This window comes from Mobula birostris, chromosome 14 (genome assembly GCF_030028105.1).
Source record: "Mobula birostris isolate sMobBir1 chromosome 14, sMobBir1.hap1, whole genome shotgun sequence".
Taxonomy (NCBI): domain Eukaryota; kingdom Metazoa; phylum Chordata; class Chondrichthyes; order Myliobatiformes; family Myliobatidae; genus Mobula; species Mobula birostris.
In genome coordinates this window covers 53,877,174-53,897,663 of record NC_092383.1, presented here as the reverse complement: position 1 = coordinate 53,897,663, position 20,490 = coordinate 53,877,174, and the positions used below count along the sequence as shown (strand labels likewise).

The window sequence follows — 20,490 nt, the reverse complement described above, 5'->3', positions numbered from 1 at the left end:
AATTTTCACACAGGCCTGTTTGCTAACAACTAAGAGTGATGAAGGTTCCGAATCTTGGTTAATCTTCACCTGCTTCCTGATTTATCCCCAGGAGATATTACTCATGGATTTCCTTGGTAGTATTGCTGGGAGCAGAATCAATGTTTTGTGGGCTTAAACCATAAAACCCATAAGAAAGCCAGAATCTTTTTCCCAGGATGGAAAAGGGACATAATTTTAAGGTGATTGGAGGAAAGTGTTGGAGATGTCAGAGGTTAGATTTTTTTTATTTTTACAGACTGGTGTGTACATGGAACACCCTGCCAGGGATGGGAGAGGCAGATACATTAGGGTCATCTAAGAAACTCTTGGTTAGGCACATGGATGACGGGAAAATGGAGGGCTACGTGGAAGGGAAAGGTTAGATTGATCTTAAGTAAGTTATAAGGTCGGTACAACATTGTGGGCTGAAGGGCCTGTACTCTGTTATGTAAAACAATGCAATGAAAACCGTAACTTGGCCAAATAGCCTCAGTTGCTTCAAATCTGAGTGTACTTTTAGCATAAGACTCCCAAAGATTTTCAGATAAATATTGGACTGTGAAGGAAGTTAACGTCAAATTTCTAGCTTCACCACAGTTCAAACTTGACTTCAGTAAAAACAAACAAGATTAGCCTTTGCACAACAAGGTACACCCACAGAGTAACACACACAAAATGCTAGAGTAACTCAGCACAAGGTACACCCACAGAGTAACACACACAAAATGCTAGAGTAACTCAGCACAAGGTACACCCACAGAGTAACACACACAAAATGCTAGAGTAACTCAGCACAAGGTACACCCACAGAGTAACACACACAAAATGCTAGAGTAACTCAGCACAAGGTACACCCACAGAGTAACACACACAAAATGCTAGAGTAACTCAGCACAAGGTACACCCACAGAGTAACACACACAAAATGCTAGAGTAACTCAACACAAGGTACACCCACAGAGTAACACACACAAAATGCTAGAGTAACTCAGCACAAGGTACACCCACAGAATAACACACACAAAATGCTGGAGGAAGTCAGCACATCTTGCAGCATCTATGGAAGGGAATAATCAGTGGACGTTTCAGACCAAGACATTTCACCAGGACTCAGATTTGTTTTACCTGTTGTCCATTCCTGTCGCTGCTTTGTGTCTGATGCACTCATCTCATACGTTCTTGATGGGGTCTTTACACAGAACATGCACCTTTTGCCATCTCTGTCAGCTAGAACCTTCAAAGCAAATAACAAAAGTTTATTAATAAAATCTTATACCGTATATACAAGTACTTCAACATATTTCATAAAACTTGTGGCATGTTCTATGTTGGTGATCAGATTATTAGTTAATCGAGTCTACCTCAACACAGCAGTTCCGGTCCAGTGGGATACTGCCCTTCTTTTCCTTCCGATCCTCACTCACAAAGTAGGAGAGAGTACTTGGCTTGAGAATAAACCACCGCTCTGTCCAATTGCGCCTCAACTGGCCTTTCTTCCACAAGTAACCCTGACAATAAAATCAAAGCAAGTCAACAATAAAGCTGATTATGATAATTCAGCTGTAACACTATCAATCTACAGAATGTTGCTTGTGATTGGTTTACCAGAGAGAAAAAAAATCGACCACTTTACAGCTCAAAGGATCTGATCCAAGCAGAATAGAAATCAGAAATGGTTTTTCCCACACAGCAAATTTTATAAATATACTTACCGTTTCTTGTCTCTTTGCTGCAATATCATTCAAAGCAACAGAAGTTCCAATTGCCTCAATTCTTCTTCTATGTCCTCCTTTATATCAAACATTACTCTTGGTTACAATATTACACCTTTCACATTAGAATTCACTCTGACTTCTTGTTGAATGGAACTACTGATTGGAGAGCTGGGTGGAGACATTTTTACTTCTGACCTTATGACTGGTGAAACCTTTGAGCAGAGATGCGGGACTACTACACAGATCCCATATCTCATTTTCCAGCAAGCAAGCTTCTATCAGGAGGATTTGAAACCCAGCTAGAAATTCAGTTACAGGGCTGTTTTTCTCAGCAGTACACATTTTTTTAAAGAATCACCTGTTTTTGGAATGAAATACAACTGCGACTATTTCCTCGTTTACTCAAAACTCTGCAGAAATTCAGTAGCATTCATTTGGTCAAAAATTGCCCACATATTCAAGAGGTAATTTCCTTAACTGTTGTGCACAGGATGATTTAATTCCCTGGGTAAACCCTATTGGAACATTGCCTGGGAAATTAATTCATAATATTCTAACAAATGACTACCAAAGGTCACTTCCAGAGCAAGCACATTGCAGTGCAGTTTCAAGGTGATTTCCTAGATGAGATCATAGCCCAGCACTGGATCCATAATACAAAAAGATAACTTAGTTTCATCTCAGAATGCCTAGGACCTATCATTGACTATCCTCCAAAGGCCCAGTCTTTAAGCTCACATTATGGAGAATCTGCTCCCTCCCTACTCCTTCCTCAGACCAGTAACTTAGATAGCCACTACACCTCTACCCCAATCCTATTTCCAGCAATGCCATTACCCACCTTCCCCTTGGACTGACCTCTGAACAGAGTCCCACCCTCACCATTCCCAAATCTCTAGGGATCGTGTTCCCTTGCTACAATAACCTGGGCTCCATCTCAGACCACCATCTCTCAACTAGCTCTGATATCTAGCTACCACCAGCCCTCTCCCCAAAGTCTGACAAGGACTCCAACTTGGTTCTCCTGTGCTCTAGCAATGGAGTACAGAATTTACATTTTTGAATTAAATTTTCATCAGATTGCTGGAATAAATGAACATGTTGCCCATATTATGCACAGATATTTATCTAAAGGCATTAGCTACATTCCACACAAGTAAACTCTACACTTGAGACAAGCAAAAATTGTTTGGAGGAGGACTATGACAAGGAATCAACAATTCTAGTTTTTTTTAAAAAAAAATACTTGCCTGTTTAAGCACATCCTCAATAATTTCTTGATAGACCTCTTCCACTGCCATTGTGACTGTTTCTCTTTCAATTCCTCTGGTAAACCTTCCAGAATTCACCCACTCCAAAAACACCCAGACTGAGATTCCATTCTGATGGAAGCTCTCCTGGGAAAAGAAATCATCCAATTCCCCTGAATTCCACTCCACATTCATTTCTGTACAGATTTTCTTCAGCAGATATTCCACCTGCAAAAAGAGTAGTGCATTTCAGGTACATGTTTGCAAATATTTCAATCCACTGTCATTCTGACATTCATATATTTTCATTTATTCTGTCCATAAGACATAGGAGCAGAATTAGGCCATTCAGCCCATCAAGACTGCTCTGCCTTTCCTTTAAAACTGATTTATTATCCCTCTCAAAATCATTCTCCTGCCATCTCCCCATAACTTTTGACACCCTGACTAATTAAGAGCCTATCAAACTCTGCTTTAAATATACCCAATGACCTGTCCTCCATAGCAGTCAGTGGCAACAAATTCCTCAGATTCACCCTCCTCTGGCTCAAGAAATTCCTGCTGAACTTCGTTCTAAAGGAGGAGGCGACATAGCATCCATGCCAGGATCACCAGACTCAAAAACAGCTACGATCCAAAGCAGTACAGCTGACCAACATCTCTAACCCTCAATTCCACCACTACTTGATTATTTCCTGTCTGTCACCTTCCGTACAGCCTAGCATCACTTTATGGGCATTAAATCAATGTATAGTATATAAGCTATCTTATGTGTTCATATTCATTACACTTTGTATTATTATTATTATTGTATTCTTCTGTGCTGCGTCAGATCCAGAGAAACAATTATTTCATTCTCCTTTACACTTGTATACTGGAAATGATATTCTTGAACAACACTCACACAATGATGAACTCAGCAGATCCGACAGCATTTATGAAACCTGCTGAGTTTCTCCAGCACTTGGTGGGCGTTGCTTTGGATTTCCAGCATCTCCAGAATTTCTGGTATAATCTGCACAACCTTGCATACATTAAAGGGAGGCCCTTCTATTTTGAGGCTATGCCCACTGGGTACAATTAGAGTGCATTTGCTTTCGATTAAAAAAAACATTAACTAAATGAAATCTTACTGCTGCTTTGCAAGAAACAGTGAAAGTGCTATGTTACTCTAGATTTTAAAAATAAAACATCTCTAACTCTAGAATTAGAAATGTTACTTCCCTAATGTTTTGGAACAATATTTTTAAGAAACTCCGTTCTTAGGGACTGATGTAATAGAGTAAATATTTCAATTCTATAATGTACCTTCACAGGATAACTTAATCTAACTGATTACAGCCTTGGCAGTGCTCATTCCCTGTTCCCTTATTTCTTCCCTCTTGCACATGAAACACCCTAGTTTCCTCGGTTTCCTAAGTCTAGGGAAGACAACCTCCAGGCCTGCCAAATGTGAGATTGAAGTGTGAGCCCACACCAAACCCCTTGTTTGTGTGTATGCTGTGAAATTCGCTATCCTTCTACAAATCAATGGATGAAATAACAGTACACTGCAGATGATTAAAGAAATTCTATTTATGAATCTTAACTAAAGGGTTAGTAAAGAATAACAAAAAGAAAAGGGTCCAGACTAATTAAACAGTCAAATGTGCACAAGTTGGAGCTCATCTTGAACTTCCCTGTCACTCATGCACTGAGCCCTCGGTCAACGTGAAAGCTCACACCACCTTCCGAACGTCGCTCGCAATCCATCTTGAACAAACGGGTCTCCCACCGGATCATATGCTACAACCAGTTCTCTCCAGCGTTTTCTCTCTTCATCTCCTCTTGAATAAAAGCCCCAAGCCCAACCTTAGTGTCCCTCACCAGAGAAACCTCCCCTTAGTCCGACCATCCTAATTGGATGGCACACATTTCTCATCATCTTTTATTTTCAACAATAACCCAAGCATAAGCTGAAAACAAGCAGGTCACATAGAACAGCACTAAATGAAATACAGAACAGCGTAACAGTAAAAAAATATGAACCAGGGCAGTCCACTCTCCCCCACCAAATTGTCATGTCCTCATGACTTTGAAATAATTTATCATCCCATCATTAATAACACCGTCTTCGAAGGAATTTCGTGATGCCAGAACCTCCAATCCATAGGTAAAGGGTAGTGACATACCTCACTAGGGGGGTAGAGGTAGCACTCTGTGCTACGTTGGCCAGCCTATCTGGGGGTCCCCTGATTCTTTGACACCTCCTTACCCCGTCACCTACTACTTCAGTTTCAGCCTCTCCTTGGGATATTTCTGGTCTGTTATGGCGAGGCCTCCCCCTGGTCTACCACTCGTGCCTTCCTGCAACTCGGACCCCTCTGCCTCTTGGCTGAGCTCTACTTCATCCCTTTCACGTTCCCACTGAAAACCAGTCTCTCCACAGATAGTCTCCCCAGTTTCACCTGTCTCAGCGTGAGAAGGGTTGGGAATCTCTTCCTTTATTAGTGGGGAGTTAGCAAAGCGCGGCATCTACCACACCCCCATTTCTTCATCTTCCGAGTCCGTATCCCATCCAGGGGCGGGGGCTGGTCTACTCTTTCCTGCTGCTGATCCTTCAGTCTCTCCGTGTCACTGCAGAGTCCTCTTAATAGGTGTAGGCTTCAGGTCAATATGCACTTCTTATCCCAGAGGTAAAAGGTGGTTCTGATGGAGAATCTTGACAGGCCCATTCCCATTCTTTGGTTTCACCTGTAAAACTGGTAGGTTTGGCATCTGACTCTCCACCACATAGGGTGTGGCCGCCCAGCAGCCAGCCAAATTATGCTTCCCAGGTAGTCCCAAATCCTTTATGAGGACTCAGTCTCCAAGCATGAGTTGGGAGAACCTATCTTTTTGATCAAACCCCCTCTTATTTCCTTGATCCTGCTTGGTAGCCAAGACCTCAGCTAATTCATAAGCCTTTTTCAGCTGCCTTCTCATATCAAACACATACTTTGGTTAAATCTTCTCTTTATCAGCCTCACTCCTGGATATCTAGGTATCCTACTCCTCAAGTCCAGCACACTGAAGCACGTTGCACCATTCAGGCAGGATAGCATATCCTCGATTCTCGAGACTGTACGTCCGTTCAGAGTCCAATAGCCCACACACATCCGTACCTTCCCATTCTTCTTCCTGGCTACTACTACTGGAGATACACAAGGGCTTCTGGACTTGGTGATGATCCCAGCTTCCTTCAGCTTCCGCAGATACTGCCGAACGTCCTCCACCTCTGTGGGCGCCAGTCACTGCAACCTTTCTCTGAACGGGATGTCCTCTGTTACCTGGACAGTGTGGTGAGTGCTCTTGGAACAACCCACATCGAACTCGTCAGTAGAAAAGACATCTTCCAGCTTCAACATTTTCTCTATTAACCTCTTCTTCCAACCTCCAGGTGCAGGGGAGTCCCCAAATTTGAATGACTAGCCGGTCAACTTTCCTCTTTTCGGTCTGAGTTTCTCCCCAGCTTGTCTCACAGGGACACTAGACATTACCGTCACTGGGCAGAGGTGCGCCATTGGCATCCCCTGCCTGTGGGTGACCTCCCGCTCCAAAGTGTTCCTGACACCCACTGTCGTCCTGTTCGTCTATACAACCGAGGGCTTCTGCAGTTTGGGCCTCACCAGAACCCCGGCAGTTAAGTGTGACACCTCTTCGTGGTCTTCTGGAGAATCCATCAAGAGGGACTCGGCCACAGGCATTCTGGGAAATTTGGGGTTTCCCATCACTCTTGCTACTTCCCCAGGCCGTAACCCGACTGTGAACCACACAGTCCCTCGTTTATGCTCAGCATCCAGCCCAGTGTGGCCACGCACTTCTGCAAAAGCAGCTCAGACCACAGAGTGAATGGACAATGTTTTCGGAAAGCTCTCTGCAACTTTCTCCTTGCAGGCTCCTGCTAGCCTCCTCACAATAGGAGTAGTCGTCCCCATGAGAACTCAAGCTTCGTCCCTCTCGACCAGGTTGGACAAACCAACACTACCATATCAAGGACCTCAGCTGCTCCCACATCTGCCCCCGAAAACTCCAGCTTCAATGACAACTAACCATCGTGCAGATAGTTATCTGTACTAAGACCCCAAATCTCTAGCGCACTGAGTGGCATCAATGGTAAATGCGTCAAATACTTTTTGTAAGACGAATGGTACAGCAAATTAACCTGAGAACCGGTGTCAAGTATGGCTCTAGCATAAATACCCTCAATCCATAGTGACACACTGGAGCTTGGCCCCAGGAATAGGGTTTTTTGCTTTAGGATATTCCTTGATATATTGCTGGGAACATGCTCCCCCCCCCCACCCCTGAGAATCCAGGTCATTCCCTCACTGGGTCTCTCCACTTAGATACCCGGGGGGGAGGGGGGTCACTCTCCGAGGGTTTTCCCATCGTTCACACTCCCACCTGAAGTGTCCCTCTTCACCACAGTTATAGCAGACAATACCCGCCGCTCCCCTTCTCGCGGGACCCTGGCCACTAGCAGCTTTCTACGTGGTCCGTCCCCTTAGGGGGTCAGCCTCCCTATCAGCTCTATCGTACGGGGGGGGGGGCCCACACCCACTGATAAGAATTGGGATATCTCAGTCCTAAATGCTACCACGAGCTCCTTCACCGCTCCCCAGGGTGGGTTATCAGTGATCACCTCAGCCAAGGAGACCACTACTGAGGACCATACCCTCCCACGCTCCACCGCTTTCTCCTCCTCTCTTACTTCTCTGATCAGCTCAACAAATGAGGAAGGGGAGCACATCTGACGGGACATTCGAAGATACCAAACGATCAGGGCTGGCGAATGGGCACCTTTTGCCACTTGGTCCATTCTTAGCAGATTCACCTCAGCCGTTTGAATGGCCCCCTAAGCTGCAAGCAACTCACCTGCCTCTCTAGCTGAAAAATGTAGGCAGAAAACTTCTCCCCCTTCTCTTGATACATGTTCTGAAACCCTGTCATAAGCTCCATTGGGTTCCCCACCGCGCCAAACACCTTTTCTAGCACTTGCATGTAGGCTGCAGAGGTAGCAAAGGGGTTCCCTGTCTTTAGGATTTCACTACATCAGCAGCCGGCCCCTTCAAACTTTCAACCAGTTGCTGTCTTTATCCATCATCAGAGCACTGCCCCTCATCCATCAACAGAGAAGTCGGCTCTGCCCAAGTCTCATACTCCTCTTCCCCCTTAGGGGTGACTGAGAACAGGCTGGGACTTTGAACCTGGGCATTTGCCACTTATTCACCAGGGAGGTAAGGGCTGCTACCAACTCAGAATGCTCAGCCCTCGCTGGAGGACTCACTAGACCTTCTACATCAGACTACTCCTTCCCCTCGCTCCACAGAAATGAGAATAACATCTCTTTAAACTCTCCACCCCCAGCTACAGGAAAATCAGCTTCCGATTCAGCACCACTTGCCTTCACTCCCCTCCTCCCGGGAAGTACGGACAGCCCACACCCCACTTTCCCAGGGCCCCAATAGTACCAGGCAGTTCCACTGCCATGCGTCAGTGCTAGTCTGAGCTAGAACAAAGTCTTTGTCCGGCGTTTTATCAAACCGCTGCTCCACGCCAGCTGCATCCATAGCCGCGTATCATAATCACTTTACGGAACAATAGTTTAACACAACTTAAACACACAACCCACTGGATCAATGCTCAGGGTAATCACACAGCATCCATCGAAATTGATCCCGGGTGATACCCCCACAATGAAACACCTTGGTTTCCTTGGCTGCGTAAGTCTAGGGAAGAGAATCTCCAGCCCTGCCAAACTTGTGAGATTGAAGCGTGAGCCCACACCAAACCCCCTGTTTGTGTGGACGCTGTGTAATTCGCTACCGTTACAAATTAATACCATAACATAACAGGCAGTACACTGTATAGGATTAAAGGAATTATATTTATGTAACTTAACTGAAGGGTTAACAAAAAGAAAAGGGTCCATTCTAATTAAACAATCAAACATGCACAAGTTGGAGCTCATCTGGAACTTCCCTGTCACTCACACGCTGGGCCCTCGGTCAACGTGAAAGCTCACACCACCTTCCGAATGTCGCTCACAATCCATCTTCAACAAACGGATCTCCCACCGGACCGTATGCTACGACCATTTCTCCTTCGCATCTCTTTCTTATCTCCCCTCAAACAACAGCCCCAAGCCCAACCTTAGTGTCCCTCACCAGAGAAACCTCCCCTTAATCCGACCATCCTAACTGGATGGCACACATTTCTCCTGTCTCTTAAATTCAACAATAACCCAAAGATAAGCTGAAAACAAGCAGCTCACACAGAACAGCACAAAATGAAATACAGAACAGCCTAACAGTAAAAAATATCAACCAGGGCATTACACACACTTTAAGAAAATCTTTCATTTTACGGTGCAGTACTTAAAGGAAAGATAAGCTTTCAATATGTCAATAACATATGCATAAATATTTAATAGAGGTATTTGGAGGTAAAGAGATTAAGTAAAACAGAGAGTAGCAAATTTCATCACGATGTTGGATCTGAACCACAGGAGAGTAAATTGCCATCGTCCTTTCTTTTCCCCCATATAGGAATTTCAGGACTGAAACAGGCAGTTCAGTCCAACTGATGTTTACATTCTGCATGAGCCCCCTTCCCTCCTGCTTTGTTTAAGCTGTCTAGTAAATATTGTACTCACTCAATTCTTCTATCAGCTAGACTGAATATATTAAAAGGAGGCATATCCACCACATTTGGGAAAAGTAGAATGAAGTATGAAGCAACTTATAGCAACGTGTAGATTTAATTATCTAGTTTTCTGGAGAACGAATGCCTTGACTACTAAAAGAGAACAAAAGGAGATAATAGATCTTGAAAGCAATGCCAGACCTGAGTGTTGGGCTGACCTTGTGATCTGTTTAAAAAAATTAGAACCTTTAGAACCTTAGATCCTTATCAAAAGTCAGAAATGTGAGCTTCACCATTTATTAGCATAACAGACATACGTCATAGGTGATTCAGAGAAATCAAGCTATTGCTAAGAATCATCTCAGGATTAGTGATGACTATACTTTACAAAATACGAAAGCCAAAACAAGAGTCTTTAAAGCAACAGAAAATCTGCAGATGCTGGAAATCCAAGCAGCACACACAAAATGCTGGAGGAACTCAGCAGACCAGGTAGCATCTATGGAAAGGAGTAAACAGTCGGCATTTCGGGCCAAAACCCTTCAGCAGGAGTCTTTAGTCAGCTCTTCATAATACTTGCACTTCAGCTCAACACACCAAGCTGGACCTGGTGTTCAATTAACAAATGCTGACAAGCCTCAAGTTCTTAATTCAAAAATAAACTTTATTCATTAAAATATACACAAAACAGAAAACAGGGCATGGTTTTCTTTACATTGATGGTGTCATCATGTTAATAAATTCTATGTCTAAAGCACCAGTGCCACTCACATGGCCTCTTAGAACAATATGCCAGTCAAGAGTTTACGGGACCCAGTCTCAAACGCCAGTGGCAGCAGGATCTTTGTATTGCTGTCTTTCTCCACAAAGCTTTTGTGGAGATAGCATCACACTTCAGACGGGCTCACCTCAATATCGGATCCTTGCATTCTTCACTGGATCTTTCCCAAGCTGCAGTTCACAAAGAATAATGATCATCTCTTCATTGCAGCTATCTCAAGAACGGCTTGTATTGGGAATGAGACCATGAGGGGGTGGGGGGGAGGTGCTCCTCTCATTGCAGGCTAAGTGAGGTTTTGGTGGCTGTTGGCCAGTTCTGGTAATAAGGCAAGCTACAAATACAAGATGCTTTCCCGTAAAACAGCTTACAAATCCTGAGGTGGGAAATGAGATCAACTAGGTGATCTTACAGGACCATAGCAGCATCATAAAGGGAAAAGTGCAAAAACAAACAGCAATTTACAGCAAGAGGCCTCAATTGTGCAAACCTACCACTGGACATACACTGAATTGGAAACCATCATTATTGATTAAAATAACATGCTCGTTATATGTATTGCTCCTGGTTTTAAGAAGAGCTAGTGTCAGGAATCAGGCAGCAAAAAAAAAAGCTGCAGATGCTGAAATAAAAACTGAAAATGCTTCAGACTCAGACCCTGATGAGGATCTGCCTGAGCGGCTGTGTTACCCACCTTTTCTGCTTTTATTTTATATGATTGTAGTCACGCCATCTTCATTAGGAGATACATATGAGCACTTGCTATGACCATCATACACAAGAAAAATAAAGGCAAAGATTAAAAAAGAAAAGAGTAAATAAAATTACCGATGTGCTAAGCAATTCCAGCATTTTCCCTTTTTACCTTACGTTTATAGAACTCGTTTTGCAACTTCAGGACATTCGAAATCTCATTACAGCCAATTAAGTACCTCAGGATAGCATGGGACCGTCCACAAAGAGCAATGTTAAATTGACCATACTGTTTGTGATGTTAGCCAGTTACACACTACAAATTATACACAGTGTCTTTTATATCTACCTACAGGGCCAAGAACTTCATTGAACATCTCATCCAAAATATCCAAAGAGGGCAGCACTTCGTCAAGGTTGAAGCTCTCAACCTAGACTGTGTGCTGAAGTTACGGGAAATTTTAATTCTGATTAAGCAATAAGCTGATCTTTTGATGAATTTTGGTTCCACTGCAGAGCTAATGTATAAGCATGAAGTGGGAAGGATGCCTATTCGATTACATGACGATAGGGATAATTAAGGAAATAATAGTCAAGTGCGCCTCACGTTAGTAGTAGGGAAGCCAGTGGAGAGGATTCTTAGTGATAGGATTTACATTTGGAAAAACATATGTTCAGCATAGACTTGTGCGGGGCGAGTCATGTCTTAAATACTTGAAACAAAAGAAAATCTGCAGATGCCGGAAATCCGAGCAACACACACAAACTGCTGGAAGAACTCAGCAGGCCAGGCAGCATCTAGGGAAAAGAGTACAGTCAAAGTTTCAGACCAAGAGCCTTCAGCAGGACCCTTACAAATCCGACTGAGCCTTTAAAGGAGGTGAAGATGACAACCGATGAGAGGAAAGGCAGTGGATGTCACCTATATGGACTTTAGTGAGGCATTTGGCAAGGTCCTTACGATAGGCTGATCCAGAAGATCTGGAGTGTGCAGGATCCACAGGGACTTGATAGATTGGATTGACTATGGAAGAGGTTTGTGGTGGACGTGTGTTATCCTAACAGGGTTCCACAGGGGTCAGTACCAGGATCTCTGGGACAAAAATATACATGGGCTGTTTAGTAAGTTTGTAGAACACAAAAATAAGAGTCATGGGTATGAAGAAGATTGTCAACGGATACAAAAGGATATAGATCAGCTGAAGATGCATGTCACTTTCCTGAGGCATCAACTTTTGAAGATGTCCTCCCCGCCACCATGGACATCTTCAAAAGGCAATGTCTCAAAGGAGGTGGCATCCATTATTAAGGACTCTCACCATCCAGGACCCGCTCACTTCCCGTTACCACCATCACGGAGGTGTTACAGGAGCCTGAAGATACACACTCAATGTTTTAGCTTACTCCCCTCCACCATCAGATTTTCCCTTCACCAACAGTCCACTTACTCATGAACACTACCCTACTAGTTTGCTCCCTTTATGCACTATTTATTCATTTTTTAATTTCTTGTTGTAAGAGAGTATTCTTTCACTGTACTTCTGCCATAAAAAAAAACAAATTTCACAACATTTCGTATGTCAGTGATAATACTGTAAACCTGATTCCGAGGCAGGGTTTAAACCAGGCGAATCTGAGGGATTGAACTTCGGGAGTTGAAATCGAAGGGGAAATTACACAGTTGATAGCAGGAGCCTTAACAGTATTGATGAGCAGAGGGATATTGGAGGTCAAAGTCTGTAACTCCCTGAAAACGGCCTTGGCAGTGGATAAGGTGGTAAAAGGCAGCATATGGCACGTTTGCCTTTATTAAGACAGGATATTGAATACAAGAGTCAGGAAGTGATGTTGCAGCTTTATAAGTTCAGTGAAGCCACATCTGGAGTATACCATGCTGTTCTAGTTACCCCGTAACAGGAAGGATGTGGATCATTGTAGAGGGAACAAAAGGTGTGCTGCCTCAGTTAGAGTGTACAAGCTACAAGAAGAAGTTGGACAAACTTGGGTTGTCTTCTGTGGAGAGTTGGAGGCTGAGGGGAGTCCTGATAGAAGTCTATTAAGTTACGAGAGGCAATAGATAGGTTAGATAGTCAGACACTTTACCCAGTGGCAGAAATGTGCAATACTAGGGGGCATAGCTTTAAACTTTCCCCCTCTCACCTTAAAGGGTAAACATTTTTTAAAATCGCAGAGTGATACGTGCCTAGAAATGCAGTGCTGGGCTGGTGGTGGAAGCAAAGTTCAAACTTCAAAGTAAATTTATGATCAAAGTAGATACCGTATACGTCACTATAAACAGCACAATGCTGAGATTCATTTTCTTGTGGGCATTGGTAATAAATCCAAAATAGTATAATAACTAATAGAATCGATGAAAGACCAGACCAACTTGGACATTCAACTCGTGTGCAAAAGATAACCACCTGAGCAAATACAACAAACACAAACAAACAAACAAATAAATAAAAGGCAATAAATATCGTGAACATGAGATGAAGAGTCCTTGAAAGTGAGTCCATAGTTGTGGGAACAGTTCAGTGACAGGGCAAGTGAAGTTGAGTGAAGTTATTCTCTTTGGTTCGATGGTTGAGGGGTAATAACTGTTCCTGAACCTAGTGGTGTGGGTCTTGAGGCTCCTGTACTTTCTTCCTGATGGCAGCAGCAAGAAGACAACATGGCCTGGGTGGCGGAGTCCCCTGATGAAAAATGCTGTTTTCCTGTGACAACCCTTCATATAGATATGCTGAATGTTGGGGAGGGCTCTACCCTCGATGGATTGGGCTGCATCCACTACATTTTGTGGGCTTTTCCGTTCACAGGCATTGGAGCTCCCCACCAGTCTGTGACGCAGTCGGTCAATATACTCTCCACTACCCCATCTACAGAAGTCTGTGACAGTTTTAGATGTCATGCCAAATCTTCACAAACTCCTGAGGAAGTAGAGGCACTGCCATGCTTTCTTCATAACTGTAGTTCCTCCGAAATGATAACACCGAGGAATTTAAAGTTGATGGCTCTCTCCACCTCCGATCCTCTGATGAGGACTGGCTCACGGGCCTCAGGTTTCCTCCTCCTGAAGTCTATAAGCAGCTCTTTAGTCTTGCTGGCATCGACTAAGAGGTCGTTGCTGTGGCAACGTTCAGCCAGATTTTCAATCTCTTGATACAAGTTGATTCGTCACCACCTTCAATTCAGTGGTGTTGTCGGTAAACTTGAATATGGCATTGGAGCTGTGCATAGCCACGCAGTCACTAGTGTAAAGCGAGTAGAGCAGGGGACTAAGCACACAGACTTGTGGTGCACCTTTGCTGATGGAGATTATGGAGGAAATGTTGTTGCCAATCCCAACTGACTGGGGTCTGCAAATGAGGAAATCGAGGATGCAATTGCAAAAGAAAGTATCGAGGCCAAGGTTTTGAAGCTTATTGATTACTTTTGAAGGCATTGAATGCCGAACTGTAGCTGATGAAAAGCATCCTGATATATGCATCTTTGCTGTCCAGATGTTCCAGGGTTGAGGGAAGAGGCAATAAGATGGTATTTGCTCTGCACCTGTTGATCCGGTAGGCAAATTGAAGCAGATCCAAGTCGCTTCTTGGGCAGGAGTTGATATGTTTCATCGCCATCGTCTTAGAACACTTCATCACCGTGGATGTATGTGCCATTGGTCAACTGAGGCAGGTTACCACTGTCTTCTACAGCACCAGTATAAGTGAAATTTGCTTGAAGCAGGTGGGTACCTCAGACTGCCAATAGGAGAGGTTAGAGATCTCTGCAACACTCCAGCCAGTTGATCAGTCTTTCGAACCCGGCCAGGTACCCCGTCTGTACCAGATGATTTTCGTGGGTTCCCTTTCTGAAAGCTGCTCGCGTGTTGACCTCAGAGGATGAAATCACAGGATCGTCGGGAACTCATCTGGAAGTGAAGCCCTGTTGTTGCCTATGTTGCTTGATTTTACTTTACAGGAGGTGATAGCATTCAAGCCCTGCCACAACTGTCCAGCTTCCTTCGTTGATTTAAGTTTAGGCCAGAATTGTCACTTTGTCCATGAGATAGCTTTCCAGAGATGTAACCTGGACCTCTTACAAGTTGCTTGGTCACCAGACATGAATGCCTCTGATCTGGCCCTCAGTAGACTGCAGATCTCGTGGTTCATCCAGGGCTTCCGGTCAGGGAAGGCTCTGAATGACTTTGTGGGGATAACTGTTTTAATAAAGTCTGTTACAACCATGGTGTATTCATTCAGATCCACTGATGAGTCCTTGAAAAACAGCCCAGTCCACTGACTCAAAGTAATCCTGTAGTCACTCCTCTGTCTCCTGTGACCACCACTTTATTGTCCTAATCTTTGGAACTTTGCTCTTCAGCTTCTCCCTGTATGCAGGCAGAAGGACAGTCCAAGTGATCAGATTTACTGAAATGTGGTCTGGGCATGGAACGGTAGGCATTCCCCATCTTAGTAAAGCAGTGATTTAGTGTGCTGGGACTTGTGGTGCTACAAGTTATATGCTGATGGTAATTGGGGCAGGGTTTTCTTCAAACAAGCCTAGTTAAAAGTCGCCACTATGATTTGAAATGAGTTGGGATGGACTGTTTCTTGTTTGAAGATGGCATCATGCAGTATTTCAAACACTTGATTACAGGCGGCTACTGGTGGTATGTAAACTGCAGTCAGGATTATGGAGGAGAGCTCGCAGGGTAAATAAAGCAGACACAAAAGTGGCATTTACGAGGCATTTAGAAAAGATACATGAACATTCAAAGAAAGGGAGGAATATGGATCATGTTCAGGCAGATATGATTAGTTTAATTGGGCATTATGCTTGGCACAGATAGCATGCTGCTGTGCGGTTCTGTGCCGGTGTTCTATTATAGACAATTTCTGAGTACTCAATATCTGAAATGATGTTTCAACAGGTATTCTAAAAGCTCAGCATGCCTAGAAATAATTTAGTATTGGACTGAAGGAGATTCTGGAAGAGGTACTGCTTGCATTCTGCATAAATAAGAATCTGGTGCAACCCCCACGGTACACTGCACCCCTACCCATGCAAGCATGAAACCCAAATGTCTAGATGCCACATCGATTTCTGAAGATGCTGAGGATTCCAGCTGCCTTTGAACTAAATAAACCAAAAGGCAATGTACTCTTTTAACACACTTCAGTTATACCAAACATGAGGAAATCCGCAGATGCTGGAATTTCAAGCAACACACATAAAAATTGCTGGTGAGCGCCTGCTGCATTCACCAGCAATTTTTATCTCAGTTATACCAATTTAAGCTGCATGCCTCTGACCTATTTAATTCTTCCATTGTCTCATCGTAGGTGTTGTCGTTTGATTACTGACCACAACAGCGCTGCCCAAGTACCAAGAATACTTTAATACCATAGAATTGATTTTAAAAATCCACAAGAAGATCAGGTTAACTGAGTAATTACCGCAGTGACACATGATCCAGGTTCCTTTTCAAAAATCTAAGGGTAATGACATAATCCTTCTGGAACTGTAGGAACTGTGGAACTGTAGGAACTGTAGGATGGAGTTATGTAAAATATTTCCTTGTATCAAATACTCCGGCAATAGGCTGAGGGCTGCAAATGGAATCATAGACACTGAAAATATGACATCTTGGCAATGATGAGGGACACAGGAATGCATTAACATAACTACTTTGCCCATTGTAATCATTTTGTAAGCCAGATAAACTTTTCCTCTTGTTAGGATATGAAAATATTCACACCAAAGTTTGCCTCATGTTCTCATCATTTATTGCTATTTATTTATACTTGCATTTGCAGTTTGTTGTCCTGTGCACTCTGGTTGATCTTTCATTGATCCTGTTATAGTTACTATTCTATAGATTTCCTGAGTGTGCCCACAGGAAATTAATCTCAGGGTGACATGTACTTTGATAACAAAATTTACTTTGAACAAATCCCCACAGCCTGACAAGGTGCTCCCTTGGACCCTGTGGGAGGCAAGTGCAGAAATTTCAGGGGCCCTAGCAGGGATATTTAAATTATCTTTAGTGACAAGTGAGGCAGCAGAGGTTTGGAGGATAGCTAGTGCTGTTCAGCTGTTTAAGAACACTCTAAGTAAGCCAGGAAATTATAGGCCAGTGAGCCTGACTTCAGCACTGGGAAAGTTACTGGAAGGTATTCTAAGAGACTGGATGTATGAGTATTTGGATAGTCAGGGGTTGATTAGGGTTCATCAGCATGGCTTTCTGCATGTCTAACCAATCTTATAGAGTTTTTCCAAGGATGTTACCAGGAAAGTTGATTGGACAATCAAGAATTGAATAGCTCAGACTCAGCAGAAAGCAGCTGATTGGGCAATCGAGGTCAGGTGACCAAGCAGTTTGATTAGGCAATCAAAAATTGAAAAGCTCAAACATAATAAAAGAGGGGTAGCTCAAGCAGAGTGGCCAGTGGTGGGTGAAAGAGTTGAAGTAAGACCAGGTGGCAGAACCTCAAAGTGGGTGTTTGAAAAAGCTGATTGGGGTAAGTTCCAGAAATTGAGTGAAGAAGGGTTGACAAAGATTGATATTTCTGGAAATGTAGATGAATTAAACAGTCAGGTGACTTCAGCAATTATCATGGCAGCAGAAGGATCTATACCGAGGAGTAAAAATAGGATGAATAGAAAACTGGTACCATGGTGGACAGAGGAATGTTGTCAGGCTGTAAAAAGCAGAAATAGAGCATTCAGGCTAGTTAAAAGAACCCATAATATGCAGCATTTGGTTCAATATAAGAAAGCACAGGCAGTGGTGAGAAGAACTATACGTCAAGCTAAAAGGGCAAATTGGAGGAGTTTTTGTGTCAAGGTAGGAAGAACAACACCACCTGTGGGAGAGATATGGGGAATGATTAAGAGGATGGGAGGAGATAGCAGGGAATAGGAATATCCAGTAATGATATCTGAGGAGGAAACTGCAGTCTCCAGTAGAGATAAGGCTGAGGTCATGGCCAAGTCATTTGTAATGATACACAGTTCAGAAAATTTGTCTGAAGAAGGGAGAAGAAGGGAAAGAATAATGAGCCAACACCCAGCTGTGTTAAGCAGGAGGGAAGGAACAGATGATATAATTGATGATCCATTTACATTAGCAGAAATGGTGAGAGAAATAAAGAGATTGAGACCAACCTCCCCAGGGAAAGATCTGATATGCTCTGTGATGCTAAAAAAATCTAGGAGAAGGAGTGCTCTTGAAGTTGCTGCATTATTATAACAGTGTGGGAGGAGGGAAGATTACCAAGTGCATGGAAAGAAGCAGTAGTAATTCCAATAAGGAAGCCTGGCAAGGATCTGTCAAAACCCACTAGCTACAGACCAATTGCATTAACATCAAGTATATGTAAGATAATGGAAAGGATGATAACAGAAAGGTTATCACATGAGCTTGAGAAAAGGGGAATGCTGGCAAGTTATCAGAGTGGTTTTAGAAAGGGAAGGAATTCCATGGACTCAGTGATTATGTTAGAGACTGAAATAAGGAAGGCCCAGGCAAATAAAGAGTCAGTAGTGGCAGTGTTCTTTGACATTGAAAAAGCCTATGATATGATGTGGAAGGAAGGATTATTAATTAAACTGCACAAGATGGGGGTTGGTGGGAGAGTTTTTAATTGGATTAAAGATTTTTTGTTTGGTAGAAAAATTCAAGTTCGGATTGGATCAGAATTATCAAAACAGTACATAGTGGAAAATGGCACACCTCAAGGTAGTGTGATTAGCCCGTTACTTTTCATCATTATGATCAATGATGTCTTCACAAAGGTACCGGTGGATATAGGTAGGTCACTGTTTGCGGATGATGGGGCCTTGTGGAAAAGAGGCAGGAACATGGACCATATAATCAGGAAACTACAAGAAGCAATTGATGAAGTGGTGGAGTGGGGTTATGATTGGGGATGTAGATTTTCAGTAGATAAAACTCAAACTGTATTTTTTTACCAGGAAAAGGGTTGAGGTAGGGAAGAAGTTAAGGATGTATGGGGTTGAATTAGAAAGGGTTGCATCATTTAAATTTCTGGGAGTTATATTTGATTCACGATTAACATGGGCAGACCATATCAGGAAAGTTGAGCAGAAATGTAAAAAAGTAATAAATGTGATGAGATGTTTGACTGGTAGGGAATGGGGAGCAAGTTGTTCAGCTTTGAAGAGAATGTATGTGGCTTTAGTAAGATCTGTATTGGATTATGGAAATAGTATATGGATCAGCAGCTAGGTCTCTTATAAGGAAACTGGATGTGATTCAGGCTCAGGCCTTGGGAATGTGCAGTGGGGCTTTTAAAACGTCACCAGTGTCAGCACTACAGGTAGAAATGGGAATAATGCCTTTGGAACTAAGGAGGATGCAACTGATGGCAAACTACTGGGCTAACTTGCAGGGGCACAATGATTCTCACCCTACTAAAGGAGTGTTGCAGGAGTGCTGGGAAAATGGGAGGTTTCAGAGGGATACCTTTAGTCGGGTAGGGAATGATATCGCGAAAGAATGTGGAGTGTTTGATCTGAGGATAAGTCCTTCAGTAGTTTATCCGGTTGTAGCTCCATGGAAGCTTGTATGGCCTGACATAGTCTGGCATTTGTTAGAGGTAAAAAGGAAAGAAAGATATAAAACAGATTTGGTAAATGCATTTAACTGTCATGTGATGGAAAAGTATAGTGATTATATTCACATTTATACGGATGGTGCGAAGGAACCTGAAACAGGAGTGACAGAGTTTGGGGTGGTAATACCAGCAAAAGAAATTGGAATCAGCAGAAGAACATCTAATAAGTTAGGGGTGTTTACAGTGGAGATGCTGGCAGTGTTGGTTGCGTTGCAATGGGTGCAGAAAGCCAGACAAGCCAAGGCATTGATATGTTCAGATTCATCCTCAGTTCTAGCAAGTTTAAGGTCTTTTCACACAAACAGTCGGCAAGATGTACTTTACGAAGTCCTTCAGTTAGTTACAAGAATTGCAAATCAGGGAGGTCAGGTAAAATTTCTATGGGTTCCAGCACATGTAGGGGTGAAGGGGAATGAGAGGGTGGATGAGTTGGCAAAGAGGGCGTTAAAGAAAATGTGGAAATGCACATTAGTATCAGTAAAGCAGAGGTTAAGTGTGTAATCTGGGGGAAAAAGTCAACTGAATGTGGCAAGAAAGATGGGACAGGGAGGGGAAAGGGAGGCATTTATATCAAATACAAGAGTGTTGCAGTTACCAGGGTAGGTAATGGAAACAGAAGAGAGGAAATTGTGTAGACTAGGTTAAGGCTGGGGCATTGTGCATTAAACAAAACATTGAAAATGATAGGGAAACACCAGACAGGATTGTGTGAGGAATGTCAGGAAGAGGAGTCAGTAGAA

The 20,490-nt window shown here is 43.2% G+C and overlaps 1 protein-coding gene across 2 annotated transcripts in view; it reads right to left on the bottom strand.

The window, feature by feature from the left end:
- Positions 1–20,490, bottom strand: part of LOC140209906 (differentially expressed in FDCP 6 homolog) — a 163,584-nt gene that overhangs the window by 26,745 nt on the left and 116,349 nt on the right. For both annotated transcript variants that reach the window (XM_072278565.1, XM_072278566.1), the window contains exons 4-6: positions 2,987–3,214; positions 1,383–1,529; positions 1,147–1,255 (exon numbers count right to left, since the gene is read on the bottom strand). In XM_072278565.1, coding sequence (XP_072134666.1) covers positions 1,147–1,255; positions 1,383–1,529; positions 2,987–3,214 — 484 coding nt within the window. The remainder of the gene's footprint in view (positions 1–1,146; positions 1,256–1,382; positions 1,530–2,986; positions 3,215–20,490) is intronic.